The sequence below is a fragment of the Myodes glareolus genome, chromosome 10, assembly GCF_982192425.1.
Source record: "Myodes glareolus chromosome 10, mMyoGla1.1, whole genome shotgun sequence".
Lineage (NCBI taxonomy): Eukaryota > Metazoa > Chordata > Mammalia > Rodentia > Cricetidae > Myodes > Myodes glareolus.
In genome coordinates this window covers 53,045,899-53,071,034 of record NC_142035.1, presented here as the reverse complement: position 1 = coordinate 53,071,034, position 25,136 = coordinate 53,045,899, and the positions used below count along the sequence as shown (strand labels likewise).

At 45.0% G+C, this 25,136-nt stretch overlaps 1 protein-coding gene across 1 annotated transcript in view; it reads right to left on the bottom strand.

Annotated features, from left to right (window-relative positions):
* The window catches only part of Shc4 (SHC adaptor protein 4), a 98,744-nt gene that overhangs the window by 51,950 nt on the left and 21,658 nt on the right, over positions 1-25,136 (bottom strand). The window contains exons 2-3 of the mRNA XM_048459548.3: positions 17,496-17,566; positions 769-832 (exon numbers count right to left, since the gene is read on the bottom strand). Of these exons, the coding sequence (XP_048315505.2) occupies positions 769-832; positions 17,496-17,566 (135 nt within the window). The remainder of the gene's footprint in view (positions 1-768; positions 833-17,495; positions 17,567-25,136) is intronic.

Below are 25,136 nucleotides of genomic sequence, written 5' to 3'. Positions count from 1 at the left end.
AACTGATAAGCACATCCTCATTAGTATGCATGTGGGCTTTCACCGTTAGTGACTGTTTTCAGAAATCATGTATGCTAGATGACTTTTAGTTCTTATTTATTATTATCAGTTTATGTGTGCCAACGTGTGTTTATGAATGTTGGCATGTGCATGTCACAGCACATATGTGAAGGTAAAAGAAAGTCTTTCAGGAGTTGGTTCTATCCCTCCAGCTCTATAGCTGGGGTCATGGAAACTCTCATGCTGAGGATCTCCCCAGCTGTCTAGCTCAGCCAAGGTCCCAGCTTCCACCCTCAGAACACATGCATTCACACACACACACACACACACACACACACACACACACACACACGAGAGAGAGAGAGAGAGAGAGAGAGAGAGAGAGAGAGAGAGAGAGAGATGAGGATTTGCATTCCTGTAATCTCTACAGCGGAGGGCAGAAACAAATTCCTTGAGCTCACTGGCCAGCTAGCTTAGCCTCCTTGGCAAGTCCAAGGGCAGTAAAAAACCCTGTCTCCAAAACAAGAAAACAAACAAACAAACAAATCAATAATAAACATGGAGGGAGATGAGCCACCCCAACCACAAGCATACGTGTACACACATCCACACCCACATTCAAACATGCACACACATACATAAAATTCTCAGACAAAAAGGGACCACAAATAAAAAAAAAATTGAAAAGTCCAGGAATACAATGACACTTTTATACCATTTTGTCATAGTTAAAGAGACATAAAACAAGAAGCTCATGGAAATAGTCACCTTTCGCTTTTTAATGGCTCCGTGGACCCCAGGGACAGCGTCACACAGGCGGCTTATTGCTTCCCTGGAGACAGAAACCATAGAAAGTCTTAACATTCACCTGTGGTCTGTAAGTCATCAATAGCAGCATTCAAGGGAGTGTTCAGAAAGGACAGCGGGGTAGCTGACACAGGATTTTAGCTTAGTCCCACCGTACGGAAGGCACCGTACTTAGTTTTTCTGCAGCTCAAACCCAGAAAGACTTAGCAGCACTGTAACACTGAAAAACTGTCTTGCAAGGAGTCCTATGATTCACTTTATTGGTCTTTTCCCTCCCTTTGGGTTTTCAGATTTATTTTACGGTGATGCTGATATTAACAAGCAAGGGCAAACTGTTTTTTTGGACTGTTTCACAATTCTACCCTGAGCAAAATCCTCACCGTGGTGAATAAAGGTCATACTATTTCACCACAAAACACAATTAAATATGAATGAATCTGACAGGAGAGGAAGTTTATGAGGGATAGGAAAAGCCTTGAACTTCAAGGTGGTCTCAAATGGAGCCATATTGACTCAGCTACTGCTGCAAGCCATTGAACTCTCATGTAATTTCACAGAGAAAAAAAAAATCAATTTCAAGTTTTCTCCTTTGCTTATTTTCTGACCTTACTGTATACTGCACTTCCTGAGGAACAGGCAGCACTATTAATAAATAAGAGTTGCTGGTTAATGGAGGTAGCGAAGGAGCAGGCACCACCTCCCCAGAAGGGTGATTATAATGAGGAGCTTCTGGTCCGGGGTGGAGCATTCATAACCAGCAAGGCTACCCTCTATAAGTGGAACACCCAGTCTGTTCACAACGCAAAGGGGAAAGATCATAGTTAAAATTAACAAACTGCATCTGTACATACACACAATGCTGCACTGTAGCTTTTTAATATAGGTTATGACGATCCAAAGGGAGACGCCATCAGAGCGAAGGCTTGCAGACATGCTTCCGAAAAGTCAGTCAGTACAGATTGGAGCTCCGTGTTCTAACTTACGTTGCAGAAGTGAGCAGAATTTCCAAAGATTCTGGGCATCATTTCTACATAAAATGTTTTGGCTCAGAATCTCTGGTTTTCTCTGAATAAATGAAACTTTCTCCTGAGGCATTATTGTCTTCTTTCACGTGACTGCTTGTGGTACTCAGCAGGGGAAAGGACTGCTCCTTGGTTCAGTGTTCTCTTGGGAGGCCATATTTATTGTTCCTCTGATAGTCCAAGCTTTGTTTTCTGGAATCGACTGAAGGATGATGCAGATGTTTGGGCTTTCTTGCTTGGCTGTGTGTTTGATATTTTAGTCAACTAAATGATTATTTGAATTGATGAGATGCTTACAATTGATCCTCCTTGACCTCTGATCACCAAAATAACTCACCTAGGTTCCTTACTGTATTGATAGAATTCAATAGAGTATTTTAAGAATGGGAAGACTGTCTACTTCCTGGCAGTCATTGGGAGTGCCAGGCAAGCAGTTTGAAAAAAAAAAAAAACAACAAAAAACAGTAGAAATGGTGATGGATGTTGACGCTGCCACCTACAATAATTGCTAATTAGTGGGAGAAGTCGCCGCTTTTATACAGTACCTTGTGCTTCTGCAAAGTGTTTTCCCAAACAGTCTGGTTCTTGTACATCAGCGGTCCGTATCTTCTAATGAAATTAGCATTGTGAATCTGACTTAAAGGGAATGGTCCCTCTCAGAAGGTAAACCATCCTGGAAGAGTGGGGGTTGGGATCACGGACACAGAAGTAGGAGAAAGGACAAGAAGGCATCCAGTACCGGATGACGGGAGCTCAAGTCTGTAACAGTGTTGGAGCCTGGTGTGGGAGGCTGAGGGACAGATTAGAAGTTAAAGGCCAGAGGGCTAATGCTCGAGACAATACATAGACAAGCGAGCACAACTGTGTACCAATACAACTTTATTTTTAGGAATAAGGGCACGCGAGATCTGGCTGATGGGCCACAGTGTGCTATTCCCTGACTTAAACCACTTATACCACAAAAGAAAAGTTCAGTCTTGAAAAACAAAGCCGGCTATGGTAGGTTCACATCCTAGCACTCAGGAGACTGAGACGGAAAAGAAGGGCTTCAGTTCTTGGCCAGCCTGAGCTACAGAGCAAGACACTGTCTCAAATAACAAAAGAAAACAAATTGGGAAAAAGTTAATATGTATCATACTTTTAAAATTGAAAATTAAAAAAAAAACACTACAAGATATCTCATGCTCACTTAAATCAGGGGAAAAAAGGAAAAAAATACAAAATACGTTTTTAGGAAAAATGGGAAATTCTAGTTCAAATATATTTATCCATCATTAGGGACCTATCAATTATTCTAAGGAGTGATTTGGTAAAATTTGGCAAATATTGGGCCTGTGAGGTGATCCCACTAATAAAGGCCATTTACTGTCAAGCCTTGAGACCTGAATCTGTCCCCTGGGGCCCACATGGTAGAAGTAGAGAACTGACCTCTACCAGTTGTCCTCTGACCTCCACAAGTGCACTGTGGAATGCATGCCCCCACACACATACACAGTCAATCAATCAGCCAATGGAAGTGTAAAACATTTTAGGATAACAAATATAAAGCTTGCTAAGAGTTTGATGGGAGAGAATGTGATTTGAAATGCTTGAATACTGGATATGTAATTTTAGAGTAAAAATACTGACCCACAACCTCGGGACAGATAAAATGCAAAAGCTAAGCACTGTGATTTGGGATGTCAGGTATTCAGACTATGAAAGTCCTGGGGGAGACTCACATGAAGCAGATGCTCGAACGTGACGTGTTGGCTGCACTCACCCTGTACAGACAACACTACAGAAAGTGCTGATGGGGTCATGTGGCTGTGCTTCCAGCCTGTGGGCCCAGCACTTGGTCCCTGAGAGAGGCTGGGAATTCACAGCCAGCCTGGGCTATGTAGCAACATGGTCTCCAAAAAAGCCAACAAGCATATAAACACTAACTTGGGTTATTTATGGCATTTGTGACTTACTGTTTAGTATTTCTCTTTCTTTTAAGTGCTTATTACTGATTTTAATTTTTATGGGTATGTGTGTGCCTAAGTATGTGGATGTATACCATATATATCTGCAGAAGTCCACAGAGCTAAGAAGCAAGAAGACATCAGATTCTCTGGAACTGGAGTTTCAGGCCGTTGTGAGCCACCATGTGGGTGCTGGAAATTAAATCATGATCTTTTGAAAAAGCAGGAAGTGTTTTTGACCATCTCTCTAGTTCTGGATTATTTCTTGTTTCTGACTCTATTGTAGTTAGATATGAGCAATATAAATAATGTTTTATTTCTATTCGAAGTTGATTAGACAAACAATTGTTTGGGGGCTTTTTTTTTTTTTTTTACTTTTTTGAGACAGAGTTTCTCTGTGAAACCATCCTGGTTGTACTGGAACTGACTTCATAAACCAGACTGGCCAAAAACTCCCTGAGGTCTATCCTCCTGCCTCTGCCTCCAAGGTGCTGAAATTAAAGGTGTGTACCACCACCTTTATCTGCCTAGCAGATAAACAATCTTTTAAAACTATTTTTGGTGGTTGTTATTTGTTTTGTTTGGCTTCTGTTGTTGTGTTTTGAGACAAGATTTCATTGTATAGCTCAGGCTAGCCCTGAATTCCTGACTCTCCAGCATGCTAATGAACTGACTCCCTTGGCCAGGGTTACTTTGTTGCTCACTTTCTGGTCTGGCCTCTGTGTACTTCATTCTCCCTAATACCATTCCAAGGCAAGTATTTGACTCCATTTTGTAAACAGGAATCTGAACTTGAACAAATCCAAGTTTAACTGTCTTCTAATAAGGCAGCAAATGATGCCAGAGACAGGGAGCAAATCCAGACCCACACTGGGCAGGGAAGAAAGGGAAGGATCCTTCAGTCAGCTCTGGGACTAGAGTGATGTGTACTGTTCCTTGCTTACAAACCCTGCACCGGAGAGCTGGATCTGCACTCTGGACAGCCCTCACAGCAGTGAGGCCACGATACGCTGCTAAGGGTGGTAGCCATCTACCTGGTACAGGCTTGGCTGGTTGACTTGCTTTCTCCCAGTCCTGGCAAACAGTAGGCTCACGCAGGGTACACTCATACAACTTAGGCTAAGTGAGATTCCTGTGTCTTCTTAGAGTGTGAAGGTCTCTGACTAGAGCTGTCCTCAAAAGAATGAGGAGAGCCTGGACCTTTGTGCCTGTGAACTTGCTTTCAAAAAATACTTATTTGTGGATGCCTGTGTGATGGCACACACCTACAGTTTCAGCACTCGTGGGGCAGAGGCAGGAGAATTGCTGAAAGTTCAAAGTCAGCTGGGTTATGGACTGCCTCTCTCTCTCTCTCTCTCTCTCTCTCTCTCTCTCTTTCTGACACACACACACACACACACACACACACACACACACACACACTTGGATTTGAGACTCCAAAATCAACCATGGGCTATCTCTCCCAAAGAAGACCTATTGTACAAACTTTATTCAAATTTATAAGACCAGTGTCCCACCCTGGCCTCCCGAAAACATTCAAGAAATTGCTTCCAAATAACCTTTCACATTTCTGCTTTCTTTGCTTGCTATGTGTGCTAACTAACCCAGAATCCCAGTCATAGGAGACAAAGGCGTCTGCATTTGCTGCATTTTCTTGCTTTTTTTTTTTTCTTCCCCACAAAGATCTTTTCTGTCCCTGAGGCAGAGACCAAGAAAGTCACTGTAACATTGCCAAGGATGAGTGTGATTCTCAGTGACTTTGGGAGCCTCAGCCACACCCCAAGCCCAAGGCGCTGACTAGAAAGGTAGGGGTGACAGGAAAGGACGTCTTCCGGGGCCCAGAGTGCCTGCTGTCTTCTGCCTGCCTGCCCACCCAGCCGGCTTTCCCGCACAGGCCTTTAGGAGCTGGCGAGTGGGGGGGAATGGGGGTGCAGAGAGGGGGCCTGCCTCTGAGCACAGCACCAACAGTGACCACTTTGTTTATTGATTCTCCACGTGAGAGGGAAAGGGAGCGTGGGCTGATGTAAGGGAGTGAGAATGTGGCTGAAGCTTTACTGTTGAGACTGCAAAACCCCGCCCACGCCAGAAGAAAGAAAAAGAAATTTTGCCTATCTCCACGAAGTCCAAACTAATCATCCAAACAAAACCATCTTTCTTTCCGGACTCTGCCCACTGCAGGACTTAAGTTAGATTTTGTTTTTTTCCCTATATCTTTGTTCCTTAAACAGCAGTCCTCCTCTGGAAGCCATGTTGCCTTGCAGTTGGACTACCGACCCCCTCCCCCACCTCCCGCCCCCTTCAAGTTTGGAAGACAGCAGCACTGTCCAGGACACTGCAGCCCGTTTCATGGGGGAGGCGCCACAGAGCAAACTCTCTGCCAAGTGAAATTGTTTTCTGGCTTTCCTATTTACTGAAGAGCTAAGTCTGGGGGGCGGGGGCTGGGGAAACCTCAGGTAAAGGACGCAGTGGGGTTCTTTTAAGGTTCTTTACCGCCCCCAGCAGAGAAAATGTCCTCCCCCCCACCTCAGTTTTATCTACACAAACAAACATAAGACTCAACTTTCATTCATAGAGAGAGCCTTTCCAGATTATTGTCAAAAATACTCAAGTCAAATAAAACTGCCTGTACTTTTCAGGATCATTGCCTGACTTATCAGCTCCACAGGAACCCTGAAACAAGTACTGGCTCCCCTACAGCCCGTGACTGACTTCAGGCAATGACCAGACACACTCCACATCGCTGCCTCCTTAGGTTGCTGGGACCATCCTGGGGAAACGTGAAATCTTTTCCTACAGGACCTCAAGACTTGGTGACCTGTGTGTTCAGTTCTGTTCAGCTTGAGACAGGAAAGCCGGGCTGTGAAAGCCGGCAGACAGGACGCTGGAGAACCGAGCCCGCCTTCATGGCAGTGAGAACACAAAGAATGCAGTCAGGGCCCATAGACAGCGGAACAGTGGAAGGCTTCACACTGCCTTTGTGCGCTTATCAAAGGGGCATCGCCAGCACCGGAGGAAGGTACACCCAGCGCTTCAAATATATCCTTTCGCTTTAGAAGCTGGCCTCTCGGGACCCAGAGCAGTGCAAAGCCTTTCAGTGGACCCAGCATTCCCCCTCGCACCGACTTATCGCCCCACTCTGCCCACTTGAATTATGCTTAACATCTGACTCCGAAGTGCATTTGTAACCTAACCCAGCTCGTTGTACATGGGTTGCTCTGTCTCTACCCTGGCCTTCTCTTTTGGCTCGGATGCAAATGTAGACCCACGAATCACATTAGAACCCGGTGGAAAACCAGTCTCTTCTAAGTATCGCATTTCCCCGAGTCTCTCAGACTAACAGACAGGATTGATGTCTGGCAGCCCTTCACCGTGATTTCTTGTAAGGGATTCATATGGTTCAATAGTCAAACACCTACACCCACAAACTGATGGCTCACGGGGTTTGTCAACGATTAAACCTTGTGAAAATGGCAATAAAGAAGTAGGGTTGGTTCAAACAACAACAACAACAACAACAAAAATTTTGTCAATTCAAAACAGTTTTCTTTCACTTTGGGATATGCTGGGCTTTCTTAAGAAAACTCTGCTATACATAAAATATGTAAAATATTATGAATCTTTGTTTGGAGTTAAAGGCTGTACTGGTTTGCTGTGTGATTGTCGGCATCCCATTTCCTGAGCTCCAGGTGAGTCCGGGTTAAGAGTACTGGCCACCCGTATAGGAGGCACTGGTTTGATCCCTAGCTCTGCAGAAAGGGAGGGGGACAGAGCTTATTTTGAAAAGGCAAGGTCAGCTAATTCAATCAGCCACTTAAGCGATGAGCATGCGTTTCTAAAAACTAGGCCTGTCTTGAAAGAAGGAAGATTTAGTCCCGTTTAATCCTGCTATGGACAGTTTGCCACAGAGATATTTAGAGACAGCAATTGGTGGAACAAATGGGTATAGCTTCTCTTAAGCCTTTCCTTTTAAAGAGTGAGCCCTCCCAAAGCAAGGTTGGCATAGCTGCCATAGACATTGTATGGGATCCTCTGTCATTTCTACGTGTACATATGTAATCCCGAGTGGAGTCGTTAACTGTCCACAATGTTAAATAGTGGGAGAGCAACCCTGACCTGCACATCTGCCAAGAATACATAAATCACCATTTAGGTAAGCGTGACTGAACTGAGAGGGTCTCAGCCCACTAGGAGCTGGTTCAAGTATAGATGTTCGAAGCTATTCCTAGAGATACTAACTTTGCACATCTGAGCTGGGACCTAGCAACCTGCAACTTAACTAGCTGTGCAAAAGACTTCAAGGCGCACAACCCACGGCCAGGAGTGCACAGCGGACGAGACCTTCCCTTGGCCACACTGCACAGGGTGACTAGTTCCGATCTACAGCTTTGACCAGATGGCTGCATCTGTGGATATGAAGGAATTAGGGTACCTGCTGGAGCAGAGAGGGCTGTCCTGCCTGTACATTTAATGAGAGTCAATTGTGGAGAAAACCTGTTTTTGACTCAACCATGCTATATGCTAGAATATAATATTTGTCATGATTCTCCCTCTGTCTCTTCCCAGCCTGCTCGGGGAGAGGGATTTTATTTTAGATCTGAACCTCTCTGGTCTCACGACCCTTCCACACACAGGTAATGAAGGTGACCTGCAGACAGGCCTCCACCTGCCCCTCCAAATGCCTGCAAGTACTGAGCCTAATTCCTCGGCTGTGGCTACACAGAGCAGAACCACCAGAAAGTGCTGGCACACACTGCCGATCAGATCTCACCTCCAGGCGTTCTGATTAAATTAGTTCAGGATAGGCCTTAGGGCCTGTGAGGTTTTCGTTGGGTTCTTTGCACTTGAGACAGGGCCTTATGCAACCAAGGCTGCTCTCAAGCTGCAGTTGAGAATGAACTTGACTTCCTAATGCTCCTGCCTCCGTTTCTCAGTGACAGGACTCCAAGTTTTCAACTCTTTCCCAAGTCCTTCCAACAGAGCCTTAGCTGAACAGCATTCAAGGGCAGTGGTCTACAAAGCTTTTCTGAAAGATAATAAATATTTTAGGCTTCTCAAGCCATAATACTGTCACAGTTCTGCTACTATGACTTTTAAAGCAGCCATAAGCAATAAATAAAGAGAATAAAAGCATATCAACATGTAAACCAACATGCATGGTTGTAATGCCAACAGCACTCATGGACACTGCTATTTAAATTTAGCTTCTACACAACACAGAATACTTTTCTTTTGGTTTCTTTTCAACTAGTTAAAAGTATCCAAAGCACTCTGACAAGGTGGCAAGATAAAACTTGCAGAGATCAAATTCAGTTCACAAAGCTCAGAAGGGGGTGTTGGATTCCTTGGAACTGGAGTTGGATGGTTGTGAGCCACCATGTGGGTGCTGGGACCCAAACCCAGACTTTTCCAAGAGAAACAAGTGCTCTGAACCACTGAGCCATCTCTCCATTTCCATTCTGTTTCTTCTCTGTGGAATGATAGGGAAGGAGGCCATTTTGTGGGGAGGAGGGCTTTAACATCAAGCTCTACCACATACATGACAGTGTAAGGTTCATGAGGACATGGGAATAAAATAGAAACATAAAATTATAGTAAATGCTAAAAGGAACCAAAGTGAGGGGCTTACTCTCTCTCCTCTTGCTCCCGTGATAGTGAGGAGTGAGAAAGGCTGGTTAAGTAGCCGTCCATTCAGAGTTCAAACTCCAGTGGGTCTCTTTCAACATCTGTGGACTTGAACACGTTTTCAGATCTCTGTGTGATTTAAATGAGAATGGCCTCACAGATTTGAATCCTTAGTCACCAGGGAGTGGCACTATTTAAAAGAATTAGAAGGATTGGGGATATGGGCTGGTTGGAGGAAGTGTGTGGTTAGCGGTGGGCTTTGAGGACTCAAACATCCATGCCAAACCCAGAGTCTCTCTCTGTCTTTGCTTGTGAATCAGGATATAGCTCTCAGCTACTTCTTCAATACCACACCAAGCCTCTGAACGTGTAAGCCAGTTCCCAATTAAATGCTCTCTTTCATAAGAGTTGCCTTGGTTATGATGTCTCTTCACAGCAATAGAACAGTGGCTAAGACACTGTGTTTCAAAGCCTTAAATATACAAAGTATAAAGTAGAAGTCAATTGTGTCTCAATAAATGGCATTATTTTCTTAACATTTTTAGGGCTACCTACCTTAAGACCTGGATCTAACCCTACTCACTATCAAGTACAATATTTAATATCAAGAATTCTCCTAAGTAACTGGGGGAGGGGAGTGGTATGGGGCAAATTCTACCCACTGTACAATCGTAATAAATCAGATAGATCATGCATCTGATTTCTTTTAGGTAGCCCATGGCACCTAGCAGGCTATTTTGGGCACAGCAACACAACAATACCTTCAGGATCTAATGTAATTTCAGCTTGTCTGTGACACTGAGACAAGGCACAATTCTCATCTTCCTAAATAACCAGGGACCCTGTGATGCTTAGTGAGTCACGTGGAAAGACAGTCCCAATTAAGTGATGACCAAGCTGGTCTGGGGGCATGTCTGTGGGGTCTGCTTTGATTGTTAATTGATATTGGAAGACCAAGACCATTGTGTGAGGCACCACTTCACGGAGCGGACCCTGATCTACATAAGGGTAGAGTGAGCTACCAAGCCAGTATTTATTCTCTTTCTGTCATTGACTGTAGATGTGATGTGACTAGCTGCCTGACCTCCCCAAAGTGGTGGACTGTAACCTGCACCTGTAAGGCAAATGAATTTTTCCTCCCTTGGGTTGCTCTTGGGTGTCTTTTATCACAGCAGATGCTAAGATAGCCCCCCTTCAGGATGGATATACCAGTTCCCGCCAGTGCTGGAACACTTACGACGGATGCTTCACAATTAAGTTCCTTTCACAGACATTGCCTTGCCTTAAGATGTCATCTCACATTTGCGAGCATACATTTGTGAGATGTCTTCCTCAGAGACAGCAGGTATCGGACAATGCCTATCCACTTTGCTTCAATTCAACACTGAGGGGCTAAGAAAGTCCCAGAACTGTCCGTAGAGTCTGTGGTGACACTCATTCTCCCTCTCCCTTTGCATAGACCTGCTCCCCCAGTGAGTCAAGGGATGGCTTCAAGAGCACCCCTACAAAATTCTCAATCTGCCTGAGACCCAATAAATAGCTGCAATTATAAGGCTCATATTTGTAAATGCCCTCACCCAATGCTGTCTTCTCTCCCTCCTAAGAATTCATGCTCCCACAGCAGTGAAGACAGTAATTTTCAAGAATGAATCATAATAAATTGGAAGACCCTATTATGGTTCAGTTATCCACAAAATGCACAGCTCTCATAGATATAGCGGCATGTATTTGTCCTGCTAGGCAAGGCTCAGCTTTTCTGAGATGAACAACAACAGACAATGGAAAAGTCTGTCATTCTGGTACTAACTGACTTGTGTTTCCTTTGTCCACAAGCCCTCTGTTGATCAAAGTAAGGTTTTTCTCTGGATATAATTCATGTTTAATGAAATCTAGAGGCCTCTTAGCATATGTCTCTAAAAAAAAATATCACTAATTTCTCTGTCTATGTACAATGTTGAAGAATGAAAACTTACTATTCCTGTATTCCCATTACGCCTGTCCTCCTGTCCTACAAACAAAAGCAAAAGCTCCACATGGCTCTATGATTTTCTAAGAACCACCTGTTCCAAAATAAGAGCTTGTTATGTGACACACGGTCTAACTGGAGACCTCATTTTCAAACCACAGGATAGGCAGGCATCCCTCGCATCTGAGTCTCAAAGTGTGGCACCTGGACCAGTAACACAGGTGTCACCTGGGACCTTAGGCATGCAAACTCCTGAGACAAAACTTGCAGGGACATGCTCCAACATTCTGCTCCTAACAAGCCATTTTATGATGCTCTGTCACCTCTGGCTTTTAACGTTTTCCTAAGATTTATCCCTTAGAATTTTTCTCCCTTGGAGGTAAGGAGCTGACGAGTCGCCAAACCCGGTTTCCACTCCTACCACGTACCGACAATAGGGAGAACAGGAAATGAATGTGTTGACAGTTTCTTCTGAGTTATAATCCCTGTTTCCTTACTTAGTACCCCCAAAACCCTAAACAGCCTGCTCCTCGTGGAGTAGGATAGAGCAGATAAAACCTCACTTGCAGCTTGCTGCTACCAGCTAGAGAAAATGAATCTTAAGCCAAGACCTCCAAAGGGAGCACTCATCCCCTATTCCCTTTCTCCATGAGAACCCCGTGAAACCCATGTCCTTCACTGCGAGTCATTACCTCCCAGCTGCTGGAGCCCCATGGTAGGATGATCCTGTGCTCTTGGCTTAACATAGCTGGTTTCATTCTCAAATACGAGTTATAAACACAGGGTGCTACACACTGGGAGAGGGCAGAGCAGTGAGCCAGGGGCTAGAGGCCCCGCACTTTGGAGTTATCATGTACCATGATAATGAGTCAGATGCAGTTCGGTGATTTGAAAGAGAATGACCCCTATGGGCTCATATATTTGAATGCTTGGTCCCTAGTTGGTGATACTGTTTGGGAAGGATGGGAAGGTGTGGCCTTGTTGGAGGAGGTGTGTCACTGAGGGTTGACTTTGAGGTTTCAGAAGCTCAAGCCAGGCCCGGTCTCACTCTCTCTGTGGGATAACTTGGGGATAAGATAAAAGCCCTCAGTTACTGCTCCTTCTTGTTCATTCTTTAGCTCCCTTTCGTGATGCCCATGGACTTGGACTCACTCTTTGAAACTCTAAGCAAGCTCCCAGTTAAATGCTTCCTTTTATAAGTTGCCTTGGTCATGGTGTCTCTTCACAGCTATAGAACAGTAACAGAACAGTAACTAAGACACACGGCCTCTGGAATTTCCATGAAGCTCAAAATAATCAAGTTCTGATCTTGAGGTTGAAAACCAATCCTTGCCCACCAGCTGTCCCCTGGGTTTACCCTGGTACATCTGTTTCTCCTTCACCGCCAGGCAGGTTCCCACCTAGACCTGTATAGCGAGGCCCGCTAAGGAGAGAGAAGATTGGTTCTCCTGTCACTATGTGGAGAGTTAATTCAGGGAAGGAAGCGAGGCTTCGTGGGTTAGTGGCTTTATTTCTGCTTTATCTGTGTTTCTTAATTTAAGGCAAACTGAGGTCTTTTACTTAGCTTGGTTTTTAAAATCGTGGGGAGGACATTTTTCCCTAATCTTTTCTTAACTTTTATTGACTCTGGATTTCACAGTACGCGTTCCAATCCTACACATCTCTCTGCCTCCTCGGATTCTGCCCTCTGCCCTTGCAACCACCTCCCAGGCAAAACCAAACAGTACAAAGAAACAAAACAAAACAAAATAAAAAAGAAAAAGAAGAATCTTGTCATGGAAGCTGTAGTGTAGCTGTTGAGACACACAGTTTACCCTTTAGTCAATTTGTGTCCACTTTCAAGTGTTCATTGTCACAAGTCGATGGTCTGGTTCAAGGCCTCTGGTTTCTGCTACACCACCCAGTGGGCTCTCACTGGGGCTCCTTGTGGATATCCTTGTTGTTGTCCTGTGCCATGGAGAGTCTGCCCTTTTGGGTCTGTAGGTTCGTCTTATCCCCTTCACATGTTCCAACAGTTCATCAATTGGGTGGATGTTGGAGTGGGCCAACTCGTAGCCCTGACTCCAGGCCTGGGTGGTAGCTAGATTGGTCAGCTCGCTTTCCTTCATGGGGTTGACATTTTCATGGAAGAGAGCAAATGGCCATACATTTTTACTTCTCCCTTTTCTCTTCTGTTTGTTTCTGTTTTCCAGACATTTTGAAGACAGATGTGACTGTGTCTTTGCTTCCTTAAGAATTTTATTTCTCTGTACTAGCAGGAAGTGCCTGCTTTCCTGCCCTTTCACACAAATCCTCTCTTGCCAACAACTGAGATCTGGGCCAGCATCAGTGCTAGAAACTGGGATAAGAATTATGAGGGATGATGGGGAGAAGGCTCGGTGACTCGGCACAATAGCTGCTCTTTCACAGACACTGGTTTGATTCTCAGCTCCCATATAATGGTTCACAGCTCTCTGTAACTCCAGTCCCAGGGCATCTGACCCCTTCTGGTCTCCGCCGGTACCAGACACAGACAGTGAAACAAAGACAAAACTAAAGGGGAGCAGAGTAAGCATTCAGGAACCAAGGTGGGAAGTGGATGCTACAGAGAAGGTGAGCAAGTTTTTCATTCTGATCATGTGGGAGGAATGAACAGTCTTCTCAGGGGCTTGATGGGGCTTCAAAGATGGCCACCTGACTGGCTACACTGGCCCTAATGTCCATGGGACAGGGGAGATAAAGGAAAAATCCTGGACTCAGGTAAAATGTTCCTGTCCAAATAACACACAGGGTGAACCTATTACTGTCTATTAACATCCAAGATTGCATCCCCATGGAGACTGTTTTATGAAGACCTGCATTTTCAGAGACAAGTCTCGAAAAATTACCATTATTTTCAGCAACATATGACTTCTTGAAGGAAAAAGAAGTAAAAAATTTTGTTCTTTTTTATGTTTTTGTTTATTGAGACAAGGATTCTCTGTGTAGCCCAGGCTATCCTGGATCTCAATTTGAAGATCAGGCCTCAGCCTCCCAAGTGCTAGGATTAAAGACATGTCAGTCCACCACTGACTGGAATAAAAAAAATTAAACAATTTTTTTTACACAGGTCTCACTATGTAGACCAGTCTAGCCTCAAACTCACAGAGATCAGCTTGCCTCCCCAGTGCTGTCATAATGAAGTTTTTGTTGTTGATGAGGGCGTAGTAGTTTCTGTCTTTCTTTTTTGTTTTTGTTTTGATTGGTTGATTGGCTGGTTGTTTTTTTATTTTATTTTATTTTTGTAGGGGGAGAATAGTGCTGGAAATTAAATTCAGGGTCTTATACATATTAGAACAAGCAGTAGCCAACCCTTAGAACATATTTTTTTAAAGTAATGTATGGCTAGTAAGTAAGACCATAAACTACACTGATCAGAGCAAACCAGCAATACAAATCAAAAACTTTTCAAACATCTAAACTATTTGCTCCAGTCAAGACAACAAAGACAGAGAGCAGAAGGGGGGTTGGCAGAGACTGGGGGGTAGAGGGGAAGAGAGTGGGGTGCTAATGTTTCATGGGCACAGGATGCTATTCTGGGGTGAAAAAAGCCTTCTGGGGGTGGATGCTGGCGATGCTTACACAGTAGGGTGAATCAACATATACTTCCTGAACGTAAAGGATGGTTAAAATGGTAACTTTGTTTTGTATATTTAACCACAATAAAAAATGGAAGTGCTAGGAAAATAGTCATTGTGGTAGAGATATTATAGAATATTGTTTATAATTTTGTAATCTCGTGTGTAGAGGTAAAGGCTGGAAAGATATTCTGAACACAAAATGGTACTAGATATCATCTCTGGGTGGGATTACAAGCAGTCTTTCCTTTCATGTGTTTCTTAATGTTCTAATAACTATTCAGTATTTTTGTGATTAGGAAACAATAAAGTTTGGAAGCGCTCTGCTTGTAGAGCACTATTGTTAGAGCAATAGTATCAGCCATTACCTGCAAACACTCTGTGCAGTTCCTTCCCTTTAACAGTCTGTGTCCTTCCTCGTGTGTTAAGTTCCACAGGGCAGACCCTTGTCTTTCATACAGGACCCGTAAGGCTTAAGCAGTTTCAGTGGCTCTATAAAGACTCAGTGAAAGAATGGATGGGTCTGTGTGTGAACAGATGGAGCAACAGAAAATAAGTTCTTACTGTCTCGATCTAGGACTCCTGCTTCTATAGCAGATATTAAAACGGAGAAAATCATTTATTTCTTGTAGTCCTGGAAGCTGGCAAGCCCAAGATGAAAATGCCACCAGGCTCAGTGTCTGACAAAGTCTCCTTCTTTCATAGCAGAGAGCCCTTTCTGTATCTTCATGTGGAAGAAGGGGCCAGCAGCTCCCTGGACCTCTTTGAAAAGGGCACTAATTCTACTTACAAGAAGAGCTCTGTCTCTGTCACTTAATCTCTTCCAAAAGGTATTTTATCTTAACATGACCACACCGCCAAATAAGTTTATTTGTATGAACGGGGGCCCAGTCAAACTATAGCACTCAGGTCAGAATAATTAGGACTCATCCGTCCTATGCACTTGCCCAAGGCACCTAGGATCAACCCACTTCCTGGCATCCGTAGGGAGGATTACAGAAAGCGTTTTCTCGGATGTAGAATCATTGGAATGAAGCCTGAATAGGCTAAAAGGATGGAAAGTAGTCTAGAATCCGTGTCCTTGGAGGAAGACACAACGGGTGTAAGGATGTGAAAAATAGGGTATAAAAGAGGAGAAACGTTGTGACCACCTCCAGACACGGAATCTGCAGCCAGTAGGAAGACAGATCTAATCAGTAAATATCTACGAAGTCTCTTCTACAGTCCAGGAACTGAGGCTGGTCTCACAAACACAATTGTATGTCATTGGTTTGACATCTCACAAGAGATGATAAGATCTTGATGCTGCTAAATTCTGTGTTTTTGTGCTTTTATGTGCCTGTTACAACCTTTAAGAAGTTGGATATTCCTGTGTTATTTGTCCCCCATTTATTTTTGCCTTCTCTGATATTTGTGCGTTATGCCTACTAAGCAAGGTGCTTAAAGGAATGCCAATGATTGGTGGGGAGAAATTCGGAAAGGCAGAACAGAGCACTTCATAAGGCAGACTCTGAGTCAGAAGCCCCTGGAGTGCACTTCCTAGAGTCCTGGGGATCTATGGCTTCACTTTATTATATCCCAAACCTATTTTGCTCTAAATAACCTAAGAACATTTTGAGATAAGGTTTTCAAAACCATAGCACAGGAGTGAACACTTCTTTGTACACTGCAGGTCTCCTTGAGGGGCAGAAGATCTTCTTAGGCTTCTGGGTAGCAGGACACTTCTATGTCTAGGAGCACATGAGCGGAGCCTCAGGAAAGGTTATTCTCCCCCCATAATGAGAGCATTCACCTTTAAGCAGGTGTCTCACAGTCACAGATCCAGATGGGAGCTTGCCACAGCTCAGAGGCACACTTGGCACCTGCACGGCAGATGCCCCAATCTTCATTCCCAGCCATCTGTAATCAAGCCATTCCTCTTTCAGCTCGTCCTCCTTTCTGTCACAGCTTCCCCAGCTGCTGGTGTTTCTTAGCTCTCTTTCCTTCCTTGTCCTAGAGCTGACTCTAAGGAGGCATGCCTTGTACTGATGCTCCTGACTTGAGCCCTGCATTACAAGGGCTATAGTTTCTTGCATTAAGCTACATGGGACAATTCTGGGTAGAGGTCCACCCATTTCATTATACAAAATGGAAGGCTACCCAGACGGGTTCTTGTGTCAAAGACTGAATGAACAGTAGCCTGGCCTTTTTTGATGTTGAAAGTTCTTGCTTGGTCTTATTTTGAATGACCTCTTTGATCTGCTGGAGACTCTTCATATCTTATTGCGAGGCATACTTTTAAACACTTTGGTACCTAGGGAAACAGTTACTTATTTAGACTGAACCCCCAACCACCATGTAAGTCCTCATATGTAACGCTAATGCTTTTCCATACAGGTCTGAAGCTTTTGTGCAATGAGATCAAGCCCGTCGTGCAGGGTTGAGGGCCAGTTCTCCCCTCTAGTCACATGGACGACTTGAAGACCTCATAAGAGACCCACAGGAGAAACCACAGTGACTTTAAACTGTTAGAGTCCCTTCAGTTTCAAGCCCTTACCTTGTAACTTGGGTTCTCATTCCAAAATCCAGTGATCTCATTGATTGTAGCACTTCAATGCAGCCCATGTACTAGGAAAAAAAGGAAGAAAGTTGTGAAGTAGGAGGATGCAGATATCAAAACTCCATCTCTGGGCCACACAGTGACTTCCTGGGCAGTGCCCACAGTCGGCTCCTGAGGGCAGCTACATGTGTGCCCATCACCTGCATCAATATTTCCGACCACCAGTGCACATACATGTCCCCTTGGCTATAAATCATCAGTTAACTACAAAGTAAATACAAACTCAGGTTTTGGGAATGCCGGGGACTAGGATGAGTTTGGGCTCAGAGGTGGGGAGTGTAGAGTTGCGGTCTTTACTTGTGTGAGCTACAGATTCACACACTGGCTTTGCCCCGCCTTCATTTTAAAGCCCCAGCTAGTGACCCGACTTTTCTACCTTGGTTTTGTCCTTGATGAAATGACAATAAAATTGGAATTGTTAGAAGAGCTAAATTATTTCACCTATGGAAAGCTTTCAGAACAGGTCTTAGTAGGCATAACTGCCCAGATGTCAGAGGAAGCAAAAATAAATAGGAGACAAGTAACACAGGACTTCCTGATCTCCTAAGCGCTGGAACAAACATTTAAATGTGCAAAAAACCCAGAATTCAGTAACATTAAGAAGGTCTTATCTAGGCTGGAGGGATGGCTCAGCAGTGAGAAGCACTAACTGCTCTTCCAGAGATCCCAGGTTCAATTCCCAGCACCCCCATGGCACCCCTGTGTGTAATTCCAGCTCCAGGGGATCTGACACCTTCACACAGACGTGTATGCATGCAAAAAAACCAACGCACATAAAATAAATAATTATAAAAAATAAGGTCTTATCATCTTTTGTAAGATCACTGTGGGCTCAAAAGAAATAATAATGGTAATAATCACCCCCTAAAATAGTCCTTGGTAAGTTTAGCTTGAATATGGAACACTGGAAAAGGTGCTGTGACTTATAAAACCAAAACTGTTCATGCCCAACCTAACAGCAGGGGAGCTGGATCAGGAATGCTGTTCAGGAGGCTTAAGTTGGTGTGAAGGTGGGTAGCAGTGAGAGTCTGCAGCAGGAGGCTCCCTGAGAGAGGGAAGTGATGCTTGCCCACTCGGAAGAGGGATAGCAGCGAGGAGGATTGGAATGACATCATGGAAAGCCGTACCACCACCGGATTCAGCCGTTAATTTGCTCCCAGAGCAGAAGAGTGAGTCAAAGATGACTCAGCTGCTTCCCACCCGCCCGGGCACAGAGGAACCTGGAGTGCCATCAGCAGGACCAGGGGGACAGGAAAGAGAGGTTATGAATTGCTTTGGAGCCCATTGATTGCGAGACGCCAGTTGGGAAGCCAGGAAGTAACGGGCTGACAGCTGAAAATTGAATTCAGTGTCCCCGAGAGGACAAAGCGGAGGAAGGGACAAGGGGAGGGCTACAGTGACAGTTTTCTAAGCATCTCTGCAGGTGAGGCTGTAGGATCCTTTCAGCAGAGCGGCAGTGACTCTGGAGAATGCCAAGGGGTGTGAATGAAAGGGCTCCCAGAGCCTCAGAAATGAGGTACTTCCTGTTTTGCTGTCTTTTGGAAGCCATCACCCTCCCTAGGTCATGAGAAAAGGAGGGGGCACTCCCCAGATCCTTTTTGTAATATTTCTGAGTGGATTTTATAAATGTCTCGTCCCCAAACTGGCTGGATGTTCAGATGCCTCCATAAGTCTGGTGTTGGCAAGACATTCTCAGCCAGAACCCCCCTAGCCGTACTCCTCCCGGGGTCTCCGATACGGACACAAAACCATTCTGGATACTTGGCTCTTAACATCTCAGACTTGAGCACTGCAGGGAAGTGGGCTGTCCGGGATGGGGGCTGCCTGACACTTAAGGCTTTCTAGACAAAGTAATGTTGCTTTAGGGGCTCAGCTGGAAAGCGCATGTCAGAACTATAATGAAGGAGGTGCCACAGTCCTGGATCTACGATGACGCAGACTGGAAGGGCCACCTGAGAGTCCCCATTGGTTTCTCTGACTACATGGCCCTCTCTTCCCTCCTCACCCTAGAACCTGACTCATTCAGCCCAAACTTCCAAACACCAGTCTGGAGAAGAATGGAGTCTATACACAAGTGGGGAGCAGGTCTGGGCTACACTTCCAGTTCTCCAGAATGCCGGCTTGGTGCTGAGGTGGGTGCCTTCCCTGGCAGTTACATCACTAACTCAAGCTGATATGGTACCTGCCCGAAAGATGATAGGCACTACATCTTTATACATATTTCATACATAGGGATTTCTAAAAATGAAAATAACATGTTTATTTATTTATACATATGTATATATTATATGCATATATTTAAGCAGTGAGGGCAAACGACTTACATATATTATCATATGTAACATATATAATATATAAAGATCTCTTATCATCCCTGCTGAAATCTCTTCACGTCTATTACCCAAACAGCCATTACCATCAGTACCTAGTCCTTTGCTTTCTTTGTTCCCATTACTAAGTGCCCCACTTCCACACTCTGATGCAGTCTTGGCCTCCATCCTTCGCATCCACCCCAGCCTTCCCAAGGGCAGGGCCTCCCCTTGAGCCGTTCTCCCTGACTAACTCGTCTCTCTCCACTTTACACGTCTGATTCTTCTCCTTCCTGCAGGTTTTAATTAACACAAATCGTCCTTAGACTCGCTAGGCCGCGCATGAGCACAGCCCTTCCTGGTCCCTTCCATGTCACTGAGCTTCAGATCCGTCAGTTTGTTCGGTCATTTCCTTGGCTAGAAGCACTGTTGAAAGGGGCCTGGGACTGTGCCCAGCACCCAGGGATACTTACTTAGCAAACACACACACACACACACACACACACAGAGAGAGAGAGAGAGAGAGAGAGAGAGAGAGAGAGAGAGAGAGAGAGGACTTCTGTTACTCTACAGTATCTGGTGCTCTACTGTATGTGTCGTTATTTTTATTTTTTATTGTATCTTTAAAATAAGTAGAGAGAAGTTGCAGAAGGTGATGCAGATTTGGCTGAGTCTCTCTGCCTGTGCCAAAGAAGAACAGGAACATGAAGGTCCCAGAAAAAGACATGAGTGCTGCTTCAGACTTGTTTTCTGTTGCTGTGATAAAGACAAAAGCAACTTAAGGGACGAAGGTTCTATTTGGCTCAGAGTTCCAGGGTACAGTTCATCCTGGTGGGGCATTCAAGGCGGAAGGAGTCTGCAGCCGCCGGGTCACATAGCATTCACAAAGTCAAGAATGATAACCGATTGTGCTCAGCTTTCTTTGTCCAATGTGTGCAAGCCGGAATCCCTGCTAGGGAATGAGGCCACCCCAGTAGGAAGGTCTTCCCATCTCAGTACAAACAAGGTAACTGCATCGCCTGCCCCACATGCCCAAAGGCCCATCTCCCAGGTAATTCTAGATTCTATGACACTGGCAACACTATCATCACAGGTGGTGCAGGTCAGGGTTGGGATGCTGCCGCTAGCAGGTCTGTGGATCTCTCGGCAGTATGCTCCGTGGGTGGCAGAATTGTTCCACTTCAGACTCTGGAGACAACCAGCCCAGACGGCAGTATTTGTGGAGGAGTAGGATGATGGAGACCGAGAAAAAAGGCAAGTCCACAGTGAGCCTGGATAGCAGAGGATGAAGAGCAAAGACGACCAGGTGGGACAGAAATCCCAAGGCTGATGAGGTCTGAGTCCCATGTGCAGGAGTCTGTGAGAATGGGTGGGATTCTAACTCAGTGGGATGGGACCCCAACAGGGGATTCCAGCTGCCAATAAGGAGGAGGGTTTTATTAGGTAGAGGAAGGAAAGAGAGGGTCATCCCCAAGGTTCCCTTCTTAACCCCCACACATACATACATGCATGCATACACGCATGTTATTACCTCCTACCCACATCCCTGTAAGGCACCTCCAAGTGACCCTCCAAGGCAATTCACACAGCCATCAAGATTGGAGTGATGTCACTGTCAGCTAGTCTCACTGTGGTGCAACACAAGGTGCGGGGCAGGAGAAGGGAATGGAGTCATGCAGAGGTGACTAACAGTGAGGACAATTCCCTTCCAAGGGTGGGGTACATGTGGAAGATGCCAGAATGGATTTTTGCCACCTCCAAGTCCCAGTGGAGTCGGCGGGGGCGGGGAAGCAGTATCTAAAACAATCTGTCCATTTCTTTGTCTAGGAACTTCTGAACCTCATAAGTAAAGAGTTTCTGAATGGCAAGGCCCAAAGAAGAAGTTTGGTTTGTCAGGATAAACCAGAGATGGCAGTAGCTCCCTTTGGTCTATCAAATGCAGACCCACATAAGACCTAATCTCTGTTCCTAAAACCCCAGCTCCTAAGTATGGACAACCTCCAAAAGAATGACTTGGCTGTCTTCCTAGTGGTGACCCATCAGCACCTCCATTGGAAGAGACAAGGGCACTGGAGTCTATTGAGGAGAAATGCTTGGCTTCCTCTCCTTTGTCCACCGAGACCGAATCACAGTTACTCTAGAGCGCAGCTCTCAACCTGTGGGTAGGGAGATCACATATCGGATCTCCTGCATATCAGATACTTGCATTATGAGTCAGAACGGTAGCAAAATTACAGTTACAAAGTAAAATGAGGCAATTTTGTGGTTGGGGTCGTCACAACGTGAGGAACTGCATTAAAGGATCACAGCATGAGGAAGGTTGGGAACCGCTGGTCTAGAGGCTGCAGCCCATTGCTGCACTATGGCAGTATTGAAGTAATGGCAAACAGGAAAGAGAACATTTTCAGCTCCCATTCCCTTCCTTTGGTCTGTCCAGATAAGTAATAGTGATGAAACAGGACCTTGTTGATGACTGCAGTCATTGGGATAGGCAGCGAATGAAGTCAATGAAGTACAGCGAAGATGAATACATATTTTCATGTGTTACCCCTTGTCTTCAGGTACTGGAGACACAGTCCTTGTGCTGGGCCCTGGAAATTACTCAGACATTAGAACTGACTCTTTTTTCTTTCTTTTTATTTCTTTCTTTTTTTTAAAGGAAGTCTGTCATATTAGAATTAAAAATTTAAAAAAAAAAAACAAAAAAACAGGCTTAACATTTCACCTGCAGGGACCTTTGAACCAACAACTCATGGTTCCTTCTGTAATGGTTAATGTTTGACACCAACTGGTGTCACTGGGAAGATAGGACCTCAGTTAAGGAATTGTCTTCACTAAATTAGCTCATGGGCAGGGATGCATTTTCTTAATGAACGATTGCGGTGGGAGGGCCCAGCCACTGTGGGTGGAGCCACCCCTAGGCGGGTGGGCCTGGGTTATTTAAGAAAGTATGCTGAGCAGGTGATGAGACTGAGCCAATCAGCTGCACGTGTTCCTCGAAGGTTTCTGATTCTTTCCCACCTGGTGGTTTAGTCAGGGTGTTTCATCCACAGCAGCACATAACAAACTAGGGCACCATCTTTACAAGGAACTACTCCTGGGCTCGGAGGAGGGAAGACCACCACGCTCATGGAGAGAAATAGATAGGCCCTGCAGTTGGTAAGTGTGAAATAAGACAAAGAAGAAAAGACATAGGAAAGAAACACTGAAGGCTGCCATCAAAGTCCAGCAGAGCAAGGCTGCCCTTGTAGCAGACACCCAACCCCAGTGGATGACCTGAGACAGCTCAGTGGTAAGAGCCCCTGCCACCAAGCCTGATGACCTGAGTTGTTTAACATAGTCGCCAGTAAACATCTGGAAAGAAATCCAACACGATCCATCAGTTAGAGAAATACAAATCAAACCACTCCATAACCTCTGGAAGGCATAATTTAAAACAAAAGCAAACAAAAGCCCCCAAAAGGTAGACATTAGTAAAGACATATAGAAAGGAGAACTGCCACCCAGCACTAAAAATGTTAGCTGGTGCCAACATGAGGGGAAGCAGCTGAGCAGTGCTTCAGGAAAATAAGAGAGAACTAATGTACAGACCAGCATTCCCACCACTAGAAGAGACGCAGGGAAACTGCAGATGCACAGCAACACAAGTGCACACAATCGTTCAGAGGAGCTGCATCCGTAACAGCCACAGGCTGGAAGCATCCCCACGTCCACCAACTGACGTGTGGAGAAAGGACCTATAACTGTGCCTTAGCCTGGTGTCAGGAAATGAAAGGGAAGGAGGTGTGGAAGCATGCTATAACATAGATGAACTCTGAAATCATTAATCCAGGGCGGGGGGGGGCAGTGAAAAAAGAATGCCTATTGTATGATTTTATTCACGTAAAATAATCCAGACTGCTGCCATCTCTCCCCCCACCCCCGGCCACGCTCTGCCCTCTTCTATTTCTCTTCAAGCATCTATTGCTGAAAAGACAATATATTTGTCCATTTTCTGTCTCCCTCACTTGGGGATTAGTAACTCAGAAGTAGGAACTGGGAAGGATGTGGACAGCGTGTGGCTGCTGGCAAGTGTGGTTTCTTTCAGGGCCGATAGCAATGTTCTAAACTCGGTAATGGTTATACAACTCGATGAATATGCAAAACTTGGCCCAAATGAATGATATACTTTGAATACAATTATGAACGAACCATAGGGTTCATCACAATCAATGAACTGTATGGCATGGAAGCTACATCCCAGTAAAGCAATTGTCCAGAGACAATGACGGTTATGAAGCCAAGTGAGCGTTATCAGCAGACAATATGTGACCCTGGAATAAACCCCTCAGGTATGCATGGTTGACTAATGAATGAATGAACCAAGAATCAGAAGCTCTGATGGTCTGCCGTGGAGGCGGTGTTCTCTGCTTGTTTTTTGGTCACACCTCCCTGCTGCACTGAACCAGTGAGGCCGCGGTTTGTTTCGATGGCTAAATCCCAGCTGCACTACAGGCTTCTCAAGGACGGGGAGGTGGTGAGTGGGGGGAGGAGTCTTAGTCATCATGCTGACCTGCACCTCTGACAGTGCAATACATGATTTATTTCAAGGAATTTGCCAAGAAATGATGTTCAGGAAGTCTCAAAATAGCCTACATGCTAGCTAGCTGGACCACCTAAAAGATGGTCATTCTTAAAGGAGTATGGCATCTGTTAAGATAACCCTGGAACTACGTCACCTGAAGCTCTCCCACCAGATTTGATTTGAAAGGTGGGTCTTCTGGAGATGGATGGGTAAATCCTTCTTCTGGGCTGGGAAGACACGCTGCTCAGAACAAACGGCGCCCCACCCCAGAAGTCACCTGGTATTGACAAACATTGCTTCTCTTAGAGTGATGGGACATTTAGGAAGCAGAATGTCCCCCACTTCCTTCACCTTCATTCCCTGTTCTATTCTGTTTCTCTTCGTGCCCCTGTTGCTGAAAATAATATGTATCTGTCTATCTTCTGTCTCCCTTGCTTGAAGTAAACAATGTAAAACAGGATTGCTCTGTTGACATCCCCTGGAGTACTGCCTGGCACCCAGCAGCTCCTCAAATACCTCTTGGTTAATTAAATTGAAACTTTTGTTTGCTTGTTTGTTTTCACTCTAAGCGTGAACTGAGAACTCCTCTTTCTACACCAAGGTCAAAGCTTAGAAACCCTGGGTGTGTTTACTCATTTACAAATAGGAACTTGGTATCCAGGAAATTTCAACCTTCTGGAGTCCTTGGTGCTCACAACAATAGAA